Here is a 25,773-nt window from a genome sequence, read left to right as displayed (position 1 = left end):
TACATTTTTACGAGAGAACAAACATTCAAAACAGTTGAGTCTTGGTAGAAGACTAGTTTTCATTTTAGTAGAAAATATAGGATTTTCTAGGAAGTATACAAACATTTACATCAAAACACTTACAAACATTTTAATAAAACAGATGCAAACTTTTGACACTAAAATACTTATGAACTCACCAGCTTAAATGCCGATCTACTCTTTCAAAATAACTTGTATTCTCAGGTCACCAGTAGACAGGTACACTGGACCAGGTTTTGAGAAGACGGAGCATGTTCAAGACTCGTCTTTTATTTTGATATTATTTTTGGTGTCTTACAACTATTCACAGAACACACATGTATAAAATATATTATTAATGCAATGGATGATGTTGTTGCTTGTTTTACTATTGAGCATTGTTATGATACTGTACATGACGTCCTCCACCCCCGAACGTTTCCGCCATTCTGGTTTGGGGGTGTGACACGCATGGAGGTAGAAGGCACACGAGTCATAAACTTCTTTTCCTAGAGAAGAAGCAATGACAATATTTGGGGAATAAGCATCAGCAAACTCTGTGCCAGCAACCGCGATAATACAAATGATGCAAGCATTATCCGAAATGATTGGGTGTAAAGCGTTTATAGCTGGCTTTTTAAGTCCGCCGTCAAACCCCAGGGTTCAACTCTGGACAGGTGGTGAAAACTACCAAGCTGGAGTATGGTAGGGGAAGAGGGAAATTTCAGTGGAACGGTAAAATTCATAGAGATCAGAAACACCAACCACAAAAGCACTCTGTTGGGCCGAAACTGGCACCGAGAGACGAAAGATAGGGGAGAAAGTGGGATTAGATACCCCAGTAGTCCTAGCGGTAAACAATGGATACTAGGTTGGCATATCGAACCCATGTGGTGTTGTAGCCAACGCATTAAGTATCCCGCCTGGGGAGTACGTTAGCAAGAATGAAACTCAAAGGAATTGAAGGGGACCCGCACAAGCGGTGGAGTATGCGGTTTAATTCGATGCTAAACGAAGAACCTTACCAGGGCTTGACATGTCGCGAATCCTCTTGAAAGAGATGGGTACCTTTGGGAACGCGGACACATGTGGTGTATGGTTGTCATCAGATCGTGCCATAAGGTATTGGGTTAAGTCCCACAATGAGCACAACCCTCATATTTAGTTGCCATCATTGAGTTTGGCACCCTGAACAGACTGTCTTGGCTTACCCTATTCTGATTCCCCTTGCTTCGAAAGGATCTGTCACACCCCCAAACCTGAACGGCGGAAACGTTCGGGGGCGGAGGATGTCATGTACAGTATCACAACAATTGTATAATAGTAATCAAAGCAACAACAACCATTGTATTAATAATATAAAGTTTACATTGTGTTCAAAACATTGCCTGATTTACATTAAAACTAAAGCAAAAGATAAGACGTAATTCTACTATGCTCTGTCTTCGCAACACATGAGAGGGTACCTGTCTACTAACTTCCTGAGAATACAAGTGCTTTAAAAAAGTGTCAACATTAAATTTGGTGAGTTCATAAGCATTTTTGTTATAGAAAGTATATCCTTTGTTCTTTGGAAAATGTTACTGTGTTCCTCCAGAAAATCCTATATTTTCCTATTAGTTGAATGGAATGTAGTCTTAGTACCTTAAGACAAAAATTGTATAAATTTCTTACACTTAAAGAATGATGCTTTGAAATTATATAAGTAATCGTATTTGTTTCCAGAAAGTTGGATTGTAAATCGTTTCATTGTAAAATAATGATGTTTATCCTAGAAAATCCTATATTTTCCATAAGTTGAGTTGTAGTCTAATATGATCCAAGACCGAAAAGTACAAGTATTTTCAATACTTAAAATAGTTATAACTAGTTTTATTTGTGTATAAAACTATTTGAAGAGATGTGTTTTCACATAAAAATCCACGTATAGTCGTTTTATCATGTGAGTTTTCATAACCGTGCTAACGAATGATTTGCCTGCCTCAACGTTCTTTAGGCGTCGAACTATCTGATATTTGTTACCCATAACCTGCCGGTCGTGCTGTAGCTAACAGCCAGGGCGCGGGGTCATCAATCCCGTATAGATTTATACACAAGTATCACGCTCTCCGGAAGGAGACTCGGGTTATAAAACAGGACTTGCTGGTATACCTTGGTAGGTACGACGAAGACATTGACTCACAAATTTCCAACGAGTTTACGTGTTTTTGACCTATAAGTGTTCATGTGTGTAATTGTTACCATTTTTGTTATGTTTATAAAATATAAAAATAACCGTATTTTTATATAATCATTTCTTTTCCCCGAAAGGGTGGAATAATGTGAATGTTCCCCAAACTATACCTATTATAGTTTAAAATATATGTTTAGTTGAGAATGAAAAACCTTTGTGTTTTAACATAGTTTGCATGTAAATATTTATAAAGTTGGTAATAACGTTGTTTCTCATATTTAATAATATTACGTAAAATTCTTATAAAAGATAAGAAATCATAAATAATGGTTTGCATATTTTCACAAGTTTCTTTGTGTTTTACTTGTATTTCCCCCCTTAAAACATAGAAAAAGTTATAAAAAGTATAGGGGTATGAACTCACCTTATGGTTAGTCGTGGTTTGATAAACGAGATAAAAGCGGTGACCTTCGGGCTATAACACGGGAAGGATGTCATATCCTAATATATTTAAACACATAATGATATGTGTAAAAAGTGATGAAAATACATTTTATGTGTTGCATAAACACCAAAATGAAGAATACTTACTAACCTTATAACTATTATGAAGAGAATGGTCTCTGGAATTTCTTGATCTTAAGAGATGAATGGAAGAGAGTTTGATATTTGAGAGAGAATATGGAGTGAATTCGTTTACTGGATTGTGAAATGGAAATGATCTCTATTTGGTAACTTAAATAGGAAGGAAAGGATAAGGGGTTGAGGTGATGTTTACGTTGGTTACTGGAATTATCTCCTTGGGAAGCTGAATAGGATAAGATATTTACATATTTTAGGGTGTTTTCGGATGGATTACATATATATAAAGAGGGTTTTCGGACTAGGCATGTTCTAGTAATGAGTTTTCGTTTCTAAGGTCAAAAGGAAAAGAGTTTTCGGATCAATAGTCAAAGGGAAAAGAGATTTCGCTCATGGTCTTCTAGAAAGGAGGTGTTTTCGGATGTAACTTCTTCAAAGTATGTGTTTTCGGATCTTTTAATGGGCCTCAAGATGTGTTTTCGGTTCTACCCTATTGGGTTTTCGCCCCAAGTGGGTTTTCAATGTGTTTTCGGATCAAGGCCAACGAAAACACCAAATTGGAACACTTCCAAATCGTAAACCCTATAGATCTTAATCCCATAATCGTAAACCCTATTTCCTTTTAATTACTTTGGGCGAAAACACATATATGAGGTTTATTTATGGTTTAAACCCTTAGTCTTTCAACTTATGTTCATTTATAACACCCTAATTTAGCTTAGGTTTCAATCCATACTTCTTTGTTAGCTCTATTCACAAGCCCTAAAGCTATAGATGATACAATGCAACAAGGATTGCAATGTGGTTTCACTTGTACTAGGCTAGGGTTTAGGCTTTGCTAGGTCTAAAATTTCGAGTTGTGACAGGATCTCAGAGACCCACCAAAGCACGAAAGCCATGATCTTTCATAAAATATGGGATGAAGACCAAATTCGAATTTCATTATGCCTTTGAGCGCATACAAGGTCTCAAGCAAGAAGGTCACTAGCTTCATTCGTTATGTTTTAATAGGGTAAGCCAAGTTATTGTGAGGCTACAACTTCAAGTATAACCGATGGATAACTTTGATTACCACATGTACATTGCCCATGATATGTAGTTGGACAATTTACCCATTTCCAATGCATGCAGTCCAAGCTTCTTAAGAATCCAGGAAAGCCATGCACGTTTGCATGATGAGCATACAACTGTCGTATGTCATTGGAAGTAGGGTAACACAAATAGCATGGACCTTACAACCTCATGACACACTTGCAAAATTTGTCGTGTTGTACACGAGGACATCCTAAAACTCTTTTCTAGTGCATCGGGTGGGGTGACATATGCTAACATACAAATTAAGGTTGTGCATTTTTGTAGAGGATGAAATCCCACCGTACCTCTTGCATCCCGACGTTGTTGGAAAATTTACACGCTGCCGTCATGTCTTCTACTATACGACGAAACAAATGTTTGTGCATTCGGAACCGACATCCAAAAATAATAACCTTGGAAAACAACATGCTCATCAAAATAATCACACATTAGACATTTTTCTCCGTTGCACATTTCATATTTCCTCGTCTAATTCTTGTTGCAACAAATTAGCAACGTTGATCGTGGTATCTAACATGAATTTTAAATTACCGAAAGAGGAAGATACTGACAATGAAGAATAATTTTTTTAAAGAAGAATGATTTGGTTTGGTGTAATTTGGTAGGATAGGTGTAGTAAATTTAATGGTTTGAAATTGAAAAAAATAGAAAACTAGCCGTTACACTCTCCCTCTCTCTTTTCGACAATTTAGTGTCGTGGAAGCCTATTTACTCGGCATGCCACCATGGTGGGGTGTTGTGCACCGAGCATGTCATGGTGCTTGCATCCCCCTCCGTCAAGCCTTAATGGTCTATATACTTAAATGTGCATATGATCTATCAAATTTACAACTCGGCCATATCTATTGAAGGATATTGTCACTTTACTTGAGAAACATGATTTAGGGCTGTTTGGCAACCTCTTAATTGAAAAATTAAGAGCGTGCAATAAAAAAAAAGTGTGTTCTCTATTTTGGTGGCATGACTTAGGGCTGTCCGGTGGCATTTGAATTTATGCCTCTTAATTTTTCAGATGTAAGAGCGTGCTTGAAATAAAAAAAATGTGTTCTCTATTTTTCCCTAATACTTCAAGCTTCTTTACCTCTTCTTCACAAATGCCGATCCTTTTGCTCCCTCTCACTAAAACTTCGATTGCAACCCTCCGCCAGCGCCACTACCAGCGACACCGTCTCCGCCTCGCTCAAAGTCATCGATTGTGATAAGGCTTTTTTCCACCAAAAACTATGCATTGTTTCCCTTCATCTCTCGATCTGTTTTCTATGTTGCTTCTCACTTATGAATATTAATTATCATTGGAAATTGTTACTTCCTGGTTCTGCTTTCCATCAACTTTCACAAATGATTTTATAGAATTAAGATCCATTTTTGAAGCTTGTTTATCAAATCCGAATCACTTTTAAAACATGGAGCTTTAACAAATGTTTTCCATTTAACTATCATCCGAATTAACAACTATATAACACACCCATAATCATAAATCATGGTTATTTTTAGAAGCTTATTTTCCGTATTTGTATGAATGAACTTTTCTTTAGAAATTTATGTGTTGTTTCGTCAAATTTGCTGCATGATTTGACTACATGTTATTTTTTAGGTGAGTATTAAGATGATAGGCTAACAAGAGCAAAGACTTTTAGATCGAATGTAATTCAAACTTATGTTCCATGGAATTTGCATGAATCAAAAGTGGGTCAATTGGATTTTAATTTTATAATGAATATACTTTCATTTCTTGAGTTGTGTTAGAACTTAGACTTAATTCAAATTAAAATTGTAGAATTTTATTTTGATTTTAGTTTGTTTTCGTGTATTCAAAAATGTTTATGTTTGATTTGGATTTGTGTTTAATTTGGATTTATGTTTAATTTGGATTTTATGTGGTGTTTATATTTTTTATAAGTATTCAAGAACTTTGTTAGGTTATTTTATAAAAAAAAATATTGAATTCAATAAAAAATAATACATAAGTGTAAAATCTTCATTTTTATCATTCTAACACAAAAATTGAGAATTTCCAACCAAACAATATTTTAAAAATCCATATCCTTACACACTGCCCTTACATTTATCATTTGATTCCAATTAAATCGAATGAATCCAAAATTTGTTTGTATTGATTGCATTAATGCATTTTTGGTCATCATGACCTATTCGACAATGTGTGAGGTTGGTATGGTTTAAATCATATATGCTTCATTTGTTTGGTATTGTTATTTGGTGATAAAGATAGACTTCGAATATATCAATCCCATAGTCCTACCATCCGATATTATACACTAGGTGTGAGACCCGTATATTATACGGGTTAAATTTTTTTAAAAAATTAAACATTAAAATGTAAGCAGTAAACATTTTTTAATGTAAAACATTAAAATAAAAAAGGAAGAAACATATTAATTGCAATTTAATTTTATATATAGTATATTTAATACCTTACATATATAAATATATGACTTTAATTTTAAAATTTGAAACAAATCAGAAATTGACAAGTAGATAATATTTAATTCAAAAATAACATAAAATGACAAATGTCAAAACTAATAATAGATTGACAAGTGGCAAAAAAAAAAAATTCAGATGTGAATTACGACTTATTACTCTATGACCCACCCTATGAGCTCGCATGTGAACCCCCTCGATTCCCTGTCCCCAAGCAAATCTGGGAAGCCAACCGATGCACCTTTCAGCTTGTGATTATTCTTTCTATCTGCTGGAATGTTCTCAACATGCACCATGACCCCACAAACACGACTAGCGTATATAGTGTCTTTCATTATAACATTCTTCATGGTATCTTTATACTCTATTTCACAACATTGATACTTAATTATATATTTATATACCATACATTATCTTAACCCTCGAGCTTTTATGAACATGAAACACTCGATATTTCAATGTAAACTTCTGATCAGTTTTTGCCTAATAAAACATTCATACTCTGAAACTTATATTTTATAAACTTAATCCATTAGAAAAAGATTACACGATTAATAAAAAAACATACTCATGGTCCCATGCTTGATTCCGGCAAATCTTCTTTTAAAAGTAGTCACCTCCATAGGCATAGTGAATAATAGTAATAGTACAATTTAAGCGTAAATAGTATTACATAACAAGACAAATTACAAGAAACCATAAGTCACGTGATTCACGAGCAGATCTCACGTGATATTCCCAGCCTGGAATTTGGTAAGTCGAACAAAATGCGGTGGTTCTGCTGCTGCATATTGGCGATGACGTTGAGCGCCGGCGAGGAAGACATGGCTAGGCAGGTGGTGGAGCCGGAGGAGCTGTGGATGAGGAAGTTGTCTTGTGGCAGCGACATGTTGAGTCCGGGGAACATGAAGGTCATGGTCGGGACTTGTTTTCCGATTGGGACAGTGTAGCAAGTGTCGAAGCCGCCTAGTGTCGATACGACGGCTTTTCCCATCCGCCTTCTGAACTCATCTCTCACCGCCGTGTAGGCTCCGTCCACTAGCCTGGTGAACACCGTGCCTGCACAAATAAAAGCAACCTTTATATTGACAGATGCTTTTATGAAATATTATAATAGGGAATAATAAGATTATATTTTGATTTCTTTGTCTATTATAAAACTGTATTTTGATTTTTTTTCTTATTGGACTAATATAATTCAAATATCTTTCCAATACAACATTATACTTTTTAAGTTTTTCTTATTATTATATTATACTTTTAAAAATCTACTTAATTAAAACTTACTATTATTGTAGCTTTATAAAGTACAATATTTTACTATAATTGTTCACTCTCAAGTGCCTTGTATGAATTTTTTTATTAATGTAGTTTAATAACAATAATTTAAGACTGTTTGGATGTTTTCTTAATAAACTGACGATATAAGTTTCTTGAAAAATCACATATAATGTGACGATGATGTCATGATAACCATCATGATGTCGATATTTATATGAAACAAAATTGTTTAAATATTCTCAAGAATTACCTGAATCGATGATGGTGCCACCACCGGTATTTGGGTTGAAAGCTAATGCACTCGGGGGGATGTTGACAACCTTCGAGCCAACTTTAATTCCGACCAAGTTCACATAGTAAAGCGATGTTCTTCTGGGGTTTACAAGCAACGGTGTGTATTTAATGTTAATGGGTTGTCCATTTTTACCTAATCTTAGTGTCCCCGAAAAATTTGAAGATTTGAAACTAGGCAGACAATATGAGAATGTGGATTGGTAAAGTGTCTTAGATTGGGATACAAACGACAATGGACCACGACCAAGGCCTAAAACACCTTGTGGTGGTAAAGAACTGCCGGTTGTTTTCTGAATGCAACTGAAAGGGTAGCCAACGACAGAGTCAGTGGCCAGGGTTAGGTTGTCTTGCGCCAAGTTAGCCTCGATGATGGAGTTTCCATATGTTATGTTTAAGGAACATGTCGTCCCGAGGCAACCCGTACTTTGTACCTACAAACAATAGCACTAAAGATATCTAGGGACACATAGATATGTATGAACAATTTTTTCTATATTTTATCATATTGCAATGAAACTACAAATTACAAAATTAAGTATTTTCATTCAATATCTATTTTAGTGAATGTACATCTAAAAACAAGGTTAACGATATATGATACAAATTACTCAATTACCAAATAAGAAAGCGGTATTTATAAGTTCTTTGTTTTTTTAATGTAATAAATCTATCATTATGTTTTTCATAATAGAACTTGACTAAAAGTTTATAATTTAATCTAGATTTGGAAAAGCAGGTGTAAAACGGAAGTCACGGGATAAGAGACAACGGTCCCTCCGTGGGCCCGTAAATGGACTCTCCATGGAATCCAACCAAAACCGACTCACGGATTTCCCTCGATCTCCTCATCCCGTCATACTTTTGTCAATTTCGAATGGTATAAAAGTGGAATAATTTACATTTATACTTTTTTTTTTATTTATATTTTATATTTTTTTTTTATATATATCTATTAAAAGTATTTAACTTTAAAACTAATACGTAATAATAAAATCTCAAATATATATTAAATTATTAATAAACATAGTTTTTTGTACACCGGTTTAAATCACCAATATTTTGTAATGATTACTAAAATGAATGTGAATGTATAAAACAATGAAGTGTCATTAATAGATCGATACTTTTTTTTTATTTAACATACGTAAAAATAGATCCACAGAGGCAATGCGATTTATATCTGAAAAATAGCAGTTCTGGCATCCCCTGTATATCAAGAAAAGGTATACCAAAAATATCCAAATGCGATTATCCATAAAGAATATCCAAAAGGCATGTCTCATAAAACTTATGGATTTATTTATTGTGGCGTATGCAAATAGTGAATTTACATATTTATAAATTATATTTGTAGTAGAGAATTTATTGAAACGTACTTGTTTGCATTGATCGGCACCGCAAGCAAGTGAAGAGTAGCTAATTGACTTGGTAGAGTCAAAGGTGGCAGACGAGCAACCAACACATCCGGCGCAAGGAACCAGAGCCATGTCGGTGCTGGTGTCCAAAGCCATAAGCAAGCTTTGAGCCGGTGTGCCGATATTGGCCTTGACAATGTAGGTCGGGCTCTGAATGATTTGTCTGCCCGACCCAACAGGCACAAAAGACCGGCCAGCAACCAGGCTCGTCAAGAAGCTGAGCCTGGTTTTGTCATCGGCCTGCATTTGAAGCACACTCTCTTCCCATGAGAGTGGTGTCTTTGGTCTAAATGGTGAGCATGGGCTCGACACATGGTAGACCCTGAGGGTTGACCCTTGGCTAGTTGAGTAACAATTTGGGTTTATTGAGTGAACTAGGGTCAAAGAGCAAAGTAAGAGAAGGGTGAAGTGTAAAGCCTCCATAATTGGTACTTAGGCTTGGAGTGAGTTTTGGGTGTGGATTTTGCAAGTTGGTGAGTGGGTATATATATTGGAGAAATTGTGCTTGCATGCCTTTATCTTTGAAGTATTTACACTTAGACTCCTTAGTTTTGCATATGCTCTTAGTCCTTGGTCACATGAGTCATGACAAGTTGAAATTTATTAAATCGGGATAAAATAGTTGGTTGATCTCTGTATCATTAAGTAAGATTATTCTTGTCAGTTTCTTATAAGAGATATTTATGTAGGTATTTTACTATATTATTAGACTGCCTTTTACCCTGTGGTTTTATGCTTTTACCAGTGATTTTAGTGAAGAAATTGTCCAATTGCAATTGTCCAATAATACAGAGAATAATTTTCACAGAATATATCGCGGTTAGAAGTTATAACTGATAAGCCATTAGAAATTGATACTCAAATGATACTGATATTCATTTTACTTGTAACTGTTAGGGATTTGGTCAACTCACACAAGATATAAGTCAAAAGAAATAGTGAAGAACAAACAAGAGCTACATGATTCACACGGTAACCATGTTACGTCAACAAATAAATTAGAAAGAGTTTTTATTGATTTCATAATAAGATTGCATCAAGTCATCAATCTCTATCTACAGCTAGCTTTTTTAATCCGACCCTAAAACTTTAAAGGGTTTCAATCAACACACACAAAATATAAGATTGGAAAAAGAAAAAAAAAAGTAAAGAACACACAAAAGTTATGTGGTTCATACGATTAGGGTAAACGTGCTACGTATGAACTTCAAAAAGTTTTATTGATTTCTATTAGCATAGCTTGTATATTTCCTTAAGCCCAAGTATTGTATTTGTATTTTACTCTAGTTCATTGTATTGTAGCCCATTATGTATTTCTCAGATTATATTAATGAAATCATAGGCCAAAAGGCAATTGAGGGAAAATAACGTTGTTTCATGGTATCAGAGCGCCTCCCGTTTTTTTCTCTCTAAATCTATCGCTGCCTTCTTCTTGCTCTCGACAGTTCTGTGTTCTGCTTCTCCTCTCTTCAAATCGCTCCTCTCTAATCTGCCACAAGAATGTCTGAATCATCCAAGAACATCAAACCTTTTGGTGTAACCAACATTAAAGTCTACATTCCACTGATTTTGGATCTTAACAAGCTGAACTATGATGCTTGGAAAGAACTCTTCCAAGCCCACTGCAATAGTTTTGGAGTTAAAGGTCATCTCACAAGCACTTATAAACCCGCAGATGCCAATGATGTAGCTTGGTCCAATCTTGACGATCTTGTCAAGATATGGATCTATGGAACTGTCACTCAAAGTCTTCTCAACATGATCCTCAACCAAGGTGCTATTGCTCATACCGTATGAACTGATCTTGAAACTCTTCTTAGAGACAACAAACAAACTAGAGCAATTGAGCTTGATCAGGAACTTCGAACCCTAACTCTAGGCGATCTCTCCATCTCTGATTATTGTGAAAGAATGAAGGTGATTTCAGATATATTTGCAAACATAGGATCACCAGTGACTGAGCAAACATTGGTTACATATCTCATTAATGGATTGTCACCAAAGTTTGACAACATTGTCACTGTCCTGCGCCATCAAGACCCGCTTCCATCTCTTCTAAAATGCAAGTCGATTCTTACCTTGGAGGAGCGAACCATGAGTCGTAACTGACCCACCCAACCTCTCTAAGATCATGCATCGTCACCTCAAGCTCTTCATGCTGGAAACCCCATCCCCTCCAACTCACACAACATGCACTTCTCTCAAAACAACCGAGGTGGCCGTCGCCTTTCACAACCACGTCGCGGTGGCTCCCACTCAACTTATAATCGTTGCCCATCCGGAACCACCACCACAATACCATCGCTTCCATCGGGTTTTCCATGGCCTCCATACCCGGTCCCGTTGAATCCCTACACTTGGTCATATCCTTCCTGACAGTAGCTCACTCGATCGCCGACTTCCACTACTTACCAACCGATGAGAAACCAACAGCCTCGAGTCCTCATTACTGCTGCAACCTCAGGTTTACCGACTCAACATCCCCCATGCAGCAGCCTTCTATGCTGCCCGTCAGCATTAGAATCTTGTTCCTCCAGCTCAATGGTTTCCCCGGATGAGCCTACAAATATCACGCAAGCCTTGAACTCGATGCACATAAATGATAGCTTGGATACTCAGTGGTACATAGACACTGGAGCTACCACTTATCTCGCCTCGGACACAGGTAAACTCACTACTTTTGGAAACAACTGTCATATAAACCACGTTCTTGTTGGTAATGGTACTTCCATACCTGTTCATCAATCTGGCCATGCCAAATTAAAGTCAATGCATCGTCCCTTACACCTTCGTAATGTATTAGTCACACCTAATATTATCAAAAACCGCATATATGTTCGTCCTTTTACAACTGATAATCTTGTTTCTATTGAATTTGACCCGTGTGGTTTTTCTGTGAAGGATCTCAAAAGTCGTCAGCTTTTGCTTAGGTGTGACAGCTCTGGTGACCTCTACCTAGTCATTCCCTCTACCCAAGTTGCTCTTCTTTCCGGTTCTACTTCTGTGTGGCATCAATGTAACATTTCGTTTAAAATAGAGTAATTAAATAATAAACCTGGAACCCCGAGATGTAATTTTTATTATTATTTTATATTATTGTAGCTAAAATCAAAGAATAATTAGCGGGGTGTTGGTTTCGGGGAGCCAAATGACAAGATTTAAATCTTCGGGTGGTTAAAGTGTAATTTCAGGATTTATTTTGTAAAGATTTTTAGAAGTCAGGGGGTGTTTGGTATCATTTGGACTTAATATGAAAGGATTTATGGAAGAAGAGGCTAAAGAGTAATTTATGGACCTAAGTTGAAAAGGTTTGGTAGCGGAGGGGCCATTTGGTAACATTTGGATTTAATTTGAAAGAAAAAGGAGAAGAAGGGACTAAAAGTGTCATTATGGATCAATGTTTGAATGGGACGGGACGTATAAACCCGTCACCATGTAACCCTAACGCTAGCTCTATCTTCAGCCGCCACCTTTCTTTCTCCATTGTCCAGCCGCCACCACCCGACCCCCCTTGTTGTTCCGATCAACCAAGGTCACCGACAGACCATTGCTGCCGACGAAGCTAGCCTCACACGTCCCTATTACCGGTGATAGCAAAGACCGTCAGAGAATCACCACCACTTGAATGTCGCTATCGCCGCTGCCGTGTTCCGGTGGAGGTGCAACCTCCTCTGCTGCAGCAGTCTTCTCCTCCTACTTCCGCTCCGTCCCGCAGCCGTTAACTCGCATCCGCCCACTACCGTCCTTGCCCATCACGACTATTTCTTTTGTAGATCATCTACGGTCGTGGTTTCCGTCAAGAAGGGTGGTCGTGGACGTCGCTGCCGTTATCCCGGTTGGAGACCGAGAACCTTCCTCTTCTCCACCCCTTTCTATTGACGCGCCATTGTCGTTGCCGCTCCGTGTGGCTGTGGAGTGTTACTGCCACCGATAGCCGCCGTTGCTGCCCACCACTCTCAGTCGCCGCCGCCGCCGTACGCCACCAGGTGGTTGGCTGGGTTTATTTTGCAAATAGAAAGCATGTGTGTGTGGTCGTTTGTTGGCCGGAAACTGAGAATATAACCACCATGGCCTCCAGCCATGGTGGTTGCCGCCTTCTGCCGCCACCAGCCACCGTGAGAGGTGGCTGTGTGTGTGAAATGGTGCTATGTGCATGTCTATTTCAGTTGAAGTGGTGTTTGGGTGTTGCTTGGCCGGATTTCACGAGAAAAGCCACCACCACCATCGTGAGGTGGTGGCTGCCACCTCCAACCACCGCCTGCCGCCACAAGGGTAGCTGGGTGTGTGTGTGTATGTGCTATTTGTGTGTGTGAGAGTTCATTTGGATATTGCTTTGTAAGATTGTATTCACGGCCAGAAAAGACCGATTTTGTTTATGCTTTATAAAAATCAGAGTACTTCTTTTAATAAAAATGTTGTGGAATTTGTTCCCAGAAAATACATGATAAATACTTTATCAAAGCATTTCCGAAGAAATGTATTTTATTCATTTAAAACATTTGGGATGTCATCGTCAATACAAAAACATAAGCATAAACAGACCTTACATTCATTTACACTAGTCATCTACATCTCCTTTAAATCTCTCAGTGTAAGTAGCTTCGTATCAATACCTATGATACAAATATATATTGAGTGGGTCAGGTTTGGAAACCTGGTGAGTACATAGGGATTTCAATCCCACAATGTTATAACATATATATAATTTAGAATTCACTCAATATAAATTTTCTCTCTCTCTCTCTCTCTATATATATATATATATATATATATATATATATATATATATATATATATATATATATATATATATATATATATATAACCAACTCTTACCCCACCCCGTCAATCCTCTCAACGAGACTAAAAACACTAACCTCTCGACCTGATCCATACTCCCGGATCTAAAACTAACCTCTCGACCTGATCCATACTCCCAGATCTAATAATAAATAACTATGTCCTGTCCATACTCCCGGACTAAGGACAACTGACTATGTCTTAATCCATACTCCCGGATTAATGACAAATTCCATGTCCTGTCCATACTCCCGGACTAAGGACAACTGACTATGTCTTAATCCATACTCCCGGATTAATGACAACTGACTAAGTCTTAATCCATACTCCCGAATTAATGACAATTAACTAAGTCCAATCCATACTCTCGGACTAGGGACGAATAACTATGTCTAATCCATGCTCCCGGATTAATGACATATTTTAAAGTTATATTCTCCGTATATATCTCATTCGTACTCATAAAGAGATACTACCCCATAACCATTATAACAAATCTTAGGTTTACTCGTTAACCTAAGTTATCATAAACAATCAGGTATGTTCTTTAACACTTAATTCAGACATCATCAATTAACTCACACAAAACATATATTTAAAACATTCAAACAATACTTGTATTAAAATCATGTTCATGAAAAGGACTATGCACTCACTTGATAAGACGATGATCGGGCAGCACTACGGCTCTTCGAGTAGAAATTCTCCGGTGAAACCTGGATGCTTTCTTGAAAACTGGGCTTCTCGTGGGCAGAGTTTCGGCTCGGAAACTTTACTTCTCGGGATCCTCGGGGCTTCGGGACTTGCTTCAGGTCTCGGGAATAATACCGGGGCTTCAGGGTATAAGTTGCACGCAAAACGAGGCAATAACAAGTGAGAGAGAAGAATTTGAGCACTAAAACTCGGCAGCCCACGACATCTATTTATAGGGGATGATCCCTGCGATTACGTTGGGCGTAACTTCAGAGTACGTTGGGCGTACTCCCTCTACAAGCAGTACGTTGGGCGTAGATCGGGTACACTGGGCGTACTAAGCGGATCAGATCGAGTGCGTCACTGCTTACGGACTCGGGGCACTCGAGTGGTGGAGTAGGGCGACGTGGCCCAACCCAGACCATGAACCATGAGTACGCTGGGCGTACTCCGCATTTCCGAACTTCTAAAATTCGTATCTTTCGCATACGAGCTCCGTTTTTTATGTTCTTTATATCCACGCGTAGGTGAGACTATGCTCTACAACTTTTATTTAGACTCCGTCGGCTAATTCTGACTTTATTTTTATTATTATATTTTTAACAGGCCGGGACAGGAAAAGTCCGTTAAAAATTCATAACTTCTTCATCCGACGTCCGTTTTTGACTGTCTTTCTTCCGTTGGACTAATATCGATGAGATCTTCGATTCTCGTTTAGATTGTTTCGGCTAAAAATCATTCGATGTCATATTCGAGTTTCGGGCTGCATACCGCTAAGTCGAAACTTCGAAAAATCATAACTTCCTCATATGATGTCAGATTTAGACGTTCTTTTTATGCACGCTCTTGGTTTAACGTATTCTACGACTTTTATTTAGATCACTAAGGCTAAATATCACTCTAACGTAAATTCACTATTTACGTCGCATAGTTTCTTACCTGTTCTGCCGCGAAACTTCGACATGTCATAACTTCTTCGTTATAACTCGGATTTCAGCGTTCTTTATATGTACGGAATCCTGGTAACATATACTACAACTTTGTTTAAGATTACTCCTGCTAAATAATCTTCCATCAGAAAGTCATTTTCGACGCTTATCGTCTCTAAATTGACTAGCCCGGATCTGCGGGCGTTACAGTGGTAGTGGGTGGTGCCCAACTTAATTAATAATTAATTAACCTAAAAACTTAACAAATGGACTAACGGGCACGCGATTGAGTTGGAAACCCTAATTAGGGTTCAGAAAACCCTAATTTTGGATTTGTTGACTTAGACTTATCGGGACCCGCGTTTTGGGCCATTGGAACTGAATTATGAATTACACCTGATCACACCGTATGATTTACCTATTAGAATGAAGGAATTATTGGATTAAGTCCTTAATGGGTTAAGTAAGAACACTTAACCCTAATCGTCATTTTATGTGAAAACCCTAATTTTGCTTGGGCCTTGAGTTGGGCCTTTCTATTGGGCTTTGGTGATTGGACTATTGATGGGCCATCCAAGAACAAGTATATGGACTAGAATATTTGTATGGGCTTTAGAGTAAGGCCCATGTGAGGGGTTTGGGTCCAATTTGGAAAATTGGGCCATATGTTGGGGTTTGGTCCATTGGTTAGCTTTTGGGCCTTTGGAGTGTGAGTTTGGGCCTTGGGCTTGAATCAAGCTAGGTTGGGGGTAAAGTAGTCGTTTACCCCAAGCATGGACTTGTGGTTATGTATTGGAACCCAATTATTAATTGGGTGTTTTTTGATGTTGTCAGTTCGGGAATCTGTCATCTAACAACTAGGGTTTTGTCCGTGGGACTTCAGCAGTGTGTGGTGAGTTCTCCTCACTATACTCAAGGGTCTAAGGCACCAAGGACAGCCCTTTAGATTGTTATCTTGGTTATCTTTTGGTTGTGTACCGTTATGATCTGTTAGACTAGTGATCCGCTAGATGTGCTTGATTGTCTGTAGACTATTATGTGATTGCCTGTTATATGTGCACATGTTTGATTGGTAGTTGAGGGTATTCCATCTTGAGGATGATTGGACCCTAGTATGTTGTCTCTGTAGACTGTTATATGATTAATTGATATAGGTGCACATGTTTGATTGGTAGTGAGAGTATTCCATCTTGAGGATGATTGGACTCGTAGTATGTGGGCATTCCAACCCGATGGTTGTGGGCCGAGAGTATTCCATCCCGAGGATGATTGGACTCGTAATATGTGGGCATTCCAACCTGATGGTTGTGGGCCGAGGGTATTGCATCCCGGGGATGATTGGACCCATAGTATGTTGGCATCCCAACCTGATGGTTGAGGGCCTGGGGTATTCCAACGCAATGGTTGATTGGACCCATAGTATGTTGGCATTCTAACCTGATGGTTGAGGGCTTTGGGTATTCCAAACCGATGGTTGATTGTACCTGTAGTATGTTGTTTGTTGTTATATGTGTATTGTTGTGTATGGGTATTTTGGGGGTAACTCACTAAGCCTTTGAGCATACATTTATCGATTATTGTTTCAGGTACTTCAGATGACCGCGGGAAGGTGAAGGCGTGACCGTACACTTCCTCACATGTTATGACTTGTTTTCTGGGATACTCTGATTTAAACTATTTTGGAAACATTTGTAATAATTACTGGCTTTTGAATATCTTAAAAAGTTTTAAACTTTTGTGAAATTTTATGGATGTTACAAGTTGGTATTAGATACTTGGTTTGAGTGAATTGGAGGAACACTCGTGTGAATCCAGTCTCAAACCAAGGAAACGATTTTCAAAATAATTTTCAAATGGTTTTCAAAATACTAAAGGAGGATGCAGAGTGTACGATCAGCTGGAGCCAGTAAGTAGACCTCAAAATACCATACAGTTATTTGATATTGTGATATGTTAGAACAGCATGCTAGTGATAGGCTAGAGATCTTCAAGAATTACATGATATAATTGCTTGATTATATGATGCCTTAGTTCCTATAGGGTTCTCTTGTTGAGATGATTTATGACTCTTTCGCTTGTGAACTGGCTATGGAGTGGATACGCTAAGTCACATACTGCATGGTTTAAAAGATCTTAGGCTGAAAGGTTTGGTCCTGCTGCGTAGCTCTCGTCTGAGTCCAACCTTTGCGGGAGTGAATCCTTTAGCCTAAGATTGTTTAAACGGTGGGGTATGTGATTGTACTCATGCAATAGTGATCTGGCACCAATGGAGGGCCGTGTGGAAAGCGTGGTAAGGATGAGTCGTATGTGGTCAGCCGACCAGTAGCATTATTGGACGAGGTAGCGGTGGTTTCCCTGGTTTGGGCGCGGTTCATAGTGGGTCGGCATGAGGAAGGATTAGCCACTCTTGAGAGAGTAAGGTCATGGCAAAGATGCGCTCGAGATGTTGGGAGTCTGAGATCGAGGATTTCATGGGAGGTCTGTCAGATCTTATTGCATTTTAGTGTCAGTCGACTCCTCTGCACGAATGTTGCTTGCTTTGTGCTTTGTGGAACTCATGAGTGATTTGAGTTAGCCATTAAGTGAATATTCCAAGTCACATGTGAAAAAGGTTGGATAATCTCAGAGTGACAGATTTGACCCTGCTTTGCAGCTCTTGTCTGAGTCCAACCGTTGTAGGGTTGAGTCTGTTACTCTAAGGATTATCCAAGCTTTGTTGCATGTGATTGTATTCATGGAATGACTAATTGATATTGTGAGGAGTTCTTCAGCAGCTGATGGAAGAGGGGGTGTGGGTGAGTCCTAGGATAGCCTAGGGAGTATTAGTGTGGTGGTTTCGCCAAGGAGCAGGTTCCAGAAGTATTTTGTGACTAGGACTTATAGGACCTTAGATAATTCTGGAGGAAAGTATGGATATGTGTTGAAGGTAGTATTGGTCCCGTACTACTGAAAGCATAGGATCCATACATGAATCAACAAAGATCTCGGGGATTCTAAGGGTTGGTCAGGGAAGGTAGCATGGTTGGATACCATGGTTCGCGACAGTGGTTATGTTCCTATCAATTTTTTGGTTGTGGTTGCTCAGACATGAGGATGGTCCTGGTATTTGGTGTGAGCCCAGTGGTGTTATTAATTTTGGTTGTCTGGTGCAGACCTAGTGAGTTTTGGTTTGAGGCTTCGGGGGTTTTGCTCGAGGCCGGGATGCGAGTCGCGGGACTCAGGAAGGGAGTGATGATTATGATCAGCTTTAGTTTGCAACTGGAAGTAGAATGGTTGATTGATGGATTGGAATGTCGTTTTCTAGGTCAAGGATTGTTCCCTTTCAGTTTTCCGAGTTCGAGGGAGTGAGCAGGCTTGTGACCCCAGGGTCAGGTTGTATTCCAGCTCGGGGTCAATTGGTCGCAGGGGTTGGCGACAGTATTTCAGCGTTAGTGGGTCAATGTGGCATGAGTATCTTGTAAGGCGTATATGATCATAGTCCCTACCCATAGGAGCTAAGGTTTGGTTCGCTTTGGATCTCTTGTATAGGGCAGCAAGGATTGATTGTGCGATCTATTGCGCTTTCGGGATTGGAGACTATGTCTTGGGAATAGTTTGTAGCCCGGTTTAGGGAAGAGGTTGTTTCAGCTACTACAGTTCAGTTGTGGACGATTGAGCTGGTGAGTGAGTCAGGGTGCGAGACCCAGAATGATATGATTTCTAGAGACCGAGAGCGGGAGACTTTTTTGGAGCACATTGGGAAGTGGGGTATTATGTGGGAGTTCTGCGGATAGGGTCCCACAGGGTGGTCATTCAGCATTGTCAGGATTCAATGGTTTTAGTAACCGTTATTGATTGGCGAATGAAAGCGCCAAGGGAAGTAGCTCGTTGTTGAGGTATTGGTTGGAGCATCTATCTTTTGGTCTTCAAGATTTGAGTGTGGTCATTCAAGTATTAGGGACTGTCGGTTTCGCTGGGATTCAAGAAGTGTTCATCTGGTTCTTAGAAGTGTGTGATCTTTTGGGATTGGCTAGTAATGGAGCACTAGTTGGAAAGAGCTGGTTATCATCAGATCGATCGGTGGAAAGTGAGAAGGATTGGGAATTCTCCAATTTTCATGTATTGTGAAACTTATTCGAATCAAAGTGGGGGAGAATCATCCCGGGATTCAGAAGCAGGAGCGGTTTTGAAACTGGGATAAGTTTTCCATTTCCGTTAGGAAGGTGGGCATGGTATCAGCCAGTAACTTCTACCAGCTTAATATCCCAGACTTCAACTATCTGACCACGAGAATGGTCTTCTTCTTGTTGCTACAGTCACAACTTTCAAACACCATCTCCATCTCGGAGATCCAATTCACGACTTCCACCGGGGTTGGGCTTCCAAAAAGACTTGGTGGCTTGGATGCCATGAAATCCTTGTACTTGCATCCCCATCCATCATTTCCTTAATCGGTTTGGTTTCTTCTAACCATACGTCGCTCAACTTGACTGACAGTTCGACTATAGTTCCCTTCCCCTGACTGTTCTATGTTCAGCTCAGGTTGCTCAATAGGTGTCGTAGGCTCTCTTCCATTTTCATGGATTAGTTGCCTCCTATTTTCCCTCTGTTTAACCATCATAGCCCAGATCATTTCTTGGACTCCTGCCATCGTGAGTTGCTCTTGCGCAGACATTGCTCTTGGTGAATGCTCGACTAAACGAGGCTCAGGCAGCTGATTACCATTTCCTAATCCACTTCAAGTTCTCGCCATGTTGATTTATACACCTAAGCAGACGTTCGAGAGGAGAATATTAAGATAAGGAAGGTTTTATTTGACGTATAATCCTCCTTATTCCTCCGAAATATTACATGTCAGCTCTAAAATCGAACTTTAAACATTCAGAATCATGAACACATAAAAGTACCAAATCCAGGTTGGCTAAAGACCATAGATTCGCTCATATAATAGCATCCTAGGCAGGTATCTAAAGCATCTAAAGGTATCATATAGCTATAACATGCTATAACATAAATCATTTAGCACATAAAAGCAATTTAGGCATCATTCCTAAAATAAGCTAGTGCATATGTCATTTCAGGCATACTACATAATATATAGCAGTCACTCATCTCACAATCATTGGTTAGAATTATAAGTTTAATTCTAGAAATCCTCAAATACTACTACCTCACTTAAACTAATGTTCTGATACAAACTCTGACATCCCCAATTTCACGGTCGTAAAGGAACGATTTATTTATGCTGATTAAAAATCAGAGTACTCTTTTTAAAGAATTATAATGCGGAATTTGTTCCCAAAAACATGATAAGAATATTATCAAAGCATTTCCGAAGAAATGTACTTTATTTATATTAAAAACCTTGGGATGTCATCGTCAATACAGTACATAAGCATAAACAAAAGATTACAGGACTTACAATAGTACATTAACCTATTGGCCTACCATCCATTATCCTCTCATTAGAATCATCTCAACACACATGTGCTTTCGTACCGCTACCTATGATACAAGGAAACTGAGTAGGTCAAACTTGGGAAAGTCTGGTGAGCACATAGAGTTTCAACCCGCAATAATTAAATTCCTTAATTATATTCTTTTCATCAAACAATTCAACCCGATTACCCATTCCCGTTATCCTCAAATTATGACTCTGAATACTAGTTTCAAGGGACCTACCCTAAGGATCATTGTAAGCATTAGAGTAGACAACACTGCTTAGGGGATTCCTTAGCAAATGCATGTCAATAAGGCATCCATGGGCGGATGGAGGACATCTTTAGTGAACGTATAGTTAAAAAAACACCTACATGCTACGAGCCTGCCAGTGTTCCACTGAACTGTCTAGAATAGTCCGTGGTCATTATCTATACTTCGTTAGACGACTAAATCATATATAAAGTCAAGGTCTCTCATCTTATCATCATCTCATCTCATCTATTTCATCACTATCATCCATTTTCTACCCAATAATATATGTATATATATATATACATATATATATATATATATATATATATATATATATACATACATACACACACGGTTAAATCAAATAAAATCATGTTATAAAATTTCATCTAGCACCGATATCAAGAAACACAGATAATAGGCACATTTAGCATATAATCGTCTAGATACTTCATATCTTTGTGTAAGTCGAAGTTACTATACACTCACTTGTTAAAGTGATGATTCAAAATTCAGGCAGGGTTTCGCTTCTGGCACTTGACCTTTCCTTTGCGTGACATAGGTTTTAAGCGAAAACCAGGAAATGCACTGGCAAAATCTCAAAACCAAAAGGTTTTATATAGTCGGGCTCATAGAGACCTCAAAGTCTTGCAAAAATTCCCTAAATACTAAGAGAAATTTGGGCTAAAGAAGTAAAAACTCAAGGGAGAAACATAGGAGAAGTGTGGGGAAGTAATGAGCTGAAACAAGCTATTTATAGGGCTGAAAACGACCATGCACACCACGCAAGGTATGGTGCACGCCGCACACATCATTCTTGTTGTCTCCTACTACCTTCTGCCACGTGTCGCCGAATTGTTGGTCCACATGCACATATTCTAAAGGTGCCACGTGTCAAATTCTCCTTGGTCCACATCGGCATGTATCGGAAGTAAGGGGTTCTCTCTCATTGTGCCACGTCATCAGCGTGCGTGGTAGACTTTGTGAGCGCGATTTCCCAAATTTTCAAAATGGTGTAACTTCTTCATACAAGATCTTTTTTTGACGTTCTTTATATCCCCAGAAAGCTCTAGATGAGTTCTACAACTTTCGTTTTGACCCCAATAGCTATATCTCATTCTATCAAAAATTTATAAATTTCATAGGCTGAGGCTGTCGAAAGCTTTATATCCCCAGAATATTACCTTGCTTGTTATATAGCAATAACAAGAATTCCTTCATTGATCTTGACTCTTGAAAGCTTTAGTGCCCCAAATGTTGCACCTCTAATGGCTCACAAACATTTGTAGCAAGAGGATGAGAAGGAGAGGGAAGGAAACTCTTAGAATTTCGGCTAGGGTATCTATGCTCTTAGAATTGGCCGAAAACCCTATGTGTAGGGGTCTTTAAATAGTTGATGAGTTGCTAGGGTTTCTAGAGGAAACCCTAATTTCCTTCTTAGGGATTAAGCAACCCATGGACCTCCCATTAGAAGGCCTTGGACGAATTCTATAGGGCCTCCCTATAGAATTTCATCCACTCCATTCCAAAGGAGTCCATGCTAACTATAGGCCTTGGTATTGCTCTGGATAGGCAACTCTCCCTTCTTGGAATTCTCCATGCTAAAACGCTTTAACACTTTATCCAAGTAAGTACTTTGACTAAGTCCAATTAGTCTTCTACTCCTATTTCTCAAAATCCTTATTCCCAAAATATAAGCAGCCTCTGATAGATCCTTCATAGCGAAACACTTTCCAAGCCAGGACTTAAATTCCTACAAGGTTGGAAAGTCGTTTTCTATGAGCGGTATGTCATCAACATATAGTATTAGAAAGCTAACTATACTCCCACTGGCTTTGACGTATACACAGGACTTATCCTCACTCCTAGAGAAGCCAAACTCTTTGACCTTCTCATCAAAGCAAAGATTCCATCTGCGAGAAGCTTGCTTCAATCCATAGATTTATTTCTCAAGCTTACACACTCTATTGTGGTATTTAGCATCTACAAAACCTTCTGGCTGACACATGTAAACATCTTCAGCCAACTTCCCATTAAGGAAAGCGGTTTTGACATCCATCTTCCAGATTTGATAATCATGAAACGCAGCTATGGCTAACATAACCCTAATAGACTTGATCTTGGATACTGGTGAGAAGATCTCATCATAGTCAACCCCCGGGGTTTGAGTAAAGTCCTTCGCAACCAGCCGTGCCTTGAATGTGTGCACCTTTCCATCCATGTCGGTCTTCTTCTTGAAGATCCATTTGCACCAAACTGTCTTGTGACCTGGTACATTGTCAAACAAGTTCCAAACTTGATTGTCATACATGGACTGGATCTCGCTGTCCATTGCCTCTTTCCATTTAGCAGACTCAGGGCCCGCCATGGCTTCCTTGTAGTTAGCAGGTTCATCCAAATTTATCAGTGTACTATTACTGATAAACGTATCTCCTTCTGCAGTTATATGGAAACCATACAACACAGGCGATACGCTAACTCGACTAGAACGCCTAAGAGGTAATGATTAATCAATTGGTTCAACAGTAATTTCTTCCTCGGGTTGAGTGCCAGTGTTAGAGGTTCCTTCATCGCTTGACTCTTGAATTTCTTCAAGATCAATTATACTCCCACTGTCCTCTTTGCATATGAGTTCCCTCTCGCGGAAAACTCCCCTTCGTGCTACGAAGACCACATTCTCACTAGGTCTGTAGAACAAGTATCCAACGGACTTATGTGGGTAGCCGATGAAAATACACTGCTCACTTCGAGGTTCAAGCTTGTCGTGAGTCTCTCATCTAACGAAAGGTTCACAACCCCAAACTTAATATGTGCCAACGAGGGAAAATTCCCTGTCCACATCTCGTGAGGTGTTTTGGCAACCTTCTTTGTCGGGACTAGATTAAGGATATGGGCGGCAGTCTCTAAGGCATACCCCCGGAATGATATCGGAAGCGAAGCTCGACTCATCATGGAACGAACCATGTCCAACAAGGTTCGATTACGCCTCTAAGCCACACCATTAAGCTGCGATGCCCTAGGATCTTGATCTTCCTGCCCAATTGATTCTCGACTTCATGTTTGAATTCATCGAACATTTCAAAGGTTTCTGACTTATGCTTGATTAAGTAGATATATCTGTTGTGATATGCTGGAGAGGATTGATTCGGAACTGCAGGGGAGATCCGTGTGGGTATCTTCTACTGTTATCACAGTGCAAAAGAGAAAGATGACCGTTAGTCGACGTTCGGGAGGATTTCCCAAGACGAAGCTCCGACGATCAAATTAGTATGAGATCTGAGAAATATAGTAGAAGATTTCAGGGAAGAGAGAATTTCGTCCCCTTCCTTGTGAGGAAGAAAGATCCTTTTATACCTGTTTTGGAGGCGTGTCCCTCAACTAATTCTGTTGAGGATTCCCTCATGAGGTGCGACGTGGCGGACCCATATTGGAGGGTCCTCCGTCACATCTTTTGCCTCATTCCCTCAATTGTTGGAAGGAGATCTTCTAAATGTTTACGAAGATCGTGGCTATCGTCTAATGGGCGAGTGGTACTCTATGATTGGTCCCACGTTTGCCGAGATGTAATTTCCTGGAGAAGGAGTTAAGGCGTGGCTCTGCACCTTAACCGCCATATCAGCGCTCTTTGCGTCGGCGAAGGCCCGGACTCGGCTTTAGACTAGGTTCTGACCAGGACAAGACTGGTGTTAGTTTGACTTCTTTTTTGATGTTCCCCTGAGGGATACTTTAACAAGTCCCTTAGACTAGTAGGTGTACGTGTCAGCTTGACAACGTCGCCGTTCGAGTCTATATCTCAACACATGTATGCCCAAGATTATTTCTATCGTTTGACAGGCCTTAGGCAGTGCCGTCAATGTGTGTCAGTCCCATTGGGAGACGGTTCGTGATGCGAGTTTCGCCTTTAAAATTCCCCCTTTTCCCCCAGGCTCTTCATCCTCACATCCCCATTTTGGCTATGTTGTATCAATCTGGGTATTCCGTTAATTTCCTTTTCGATTTTTCATCCTTTTCTCGACAATGGACCATTACGGTAGAGTCCCTACTGCCGAGGAGTTCCAATTTCTGCAAGACCGCTTCGGCTTCTTACCGGAGCACGGCGTAATGATTCCGGCAAAGGGGGTATCGAGCTACGATTGACCTCAAGAGAAGGTGGGAGTTCCGATCCCTCTATTTGAAGCGGGGTTAAGCTTGCCGACATCTAATTTTTCAACATGATTGTGGACCACTATGGCCTTTCCGCCGACGAGTTGACCCCGAGCGCTGTTAATAAAATGTTCGGTTTTAAACTGATTTGTCGATCTCTGGGTTATGTACCTACTTTTTGGGTTTTCAGTTACTTTTTCTGTTTGACTACGAATTCTGGAGTCCGCAATTTAGCAAAGAGAAGAGGCATTCG

General features: G+C 39.3%; 1 protein-coding gene and 1 pseudogene across 1 annotated transcript; one reads left to right on the top strand and one right to left on the bottom strand.

Annotated features, from left to right (window-relative positions):
- The first annotated feature begins 361 nt into the window (after nucleotides 1–361).
- Nucleotides 362–924, top strand: LOC145127905 (18S ribosomal RNA; annotated as a pseudogene).
- A 5,866-nt stretch (nucleotides 925–6,790) lies between these two features.
- LOC145124055 (Eukaryotic aspartyl protease family protein) lies at nucleotides 6,791–9,755 on the bottom strand. The gene is made up of 3 exons (XM_079059278.1): nucleotides 9,244–9,755; nucleotides 7,824–8,298; nucleotides 6,791–7,351 (listed from the first exon to the last, which is right to left on the bottom strand). The coding sequence occupies exons 1-3, from the start codon at nucleotides 9,703–9,705 to the stop codon at nucleotides 7,005–7,007; spliced, it is 1,284 nt and encodes a 427-aa protein (XP_078915404.1). The 5' UTR covers nucleotides 9,706–9,755; the 3' UTR covers nucleotides 6,791–7,004.
- Between the last annotated feature and the right edge of the window lie 16,018 nt (nucleotides 9,756–25,773).

This window comes from Lactuca virosa, chromosome 7, assembly GCF_052849685.1.
Source record: "Lactuca virosa cultivar CGN04683 chromosome 7, Lactuca_virosa_CGN04683_v6, whole genome shotgun sequence".
NCBI classification, from domain to species: Eukaryota; Viridiplantae; Streptophyta; class Magnoliopsida; order Asterales; family Asteraceae; genus Lactuca; species Lactuca virosa.
This window is presented reverse-complemented; position numbering and strand designations above follow the sequence as displayed.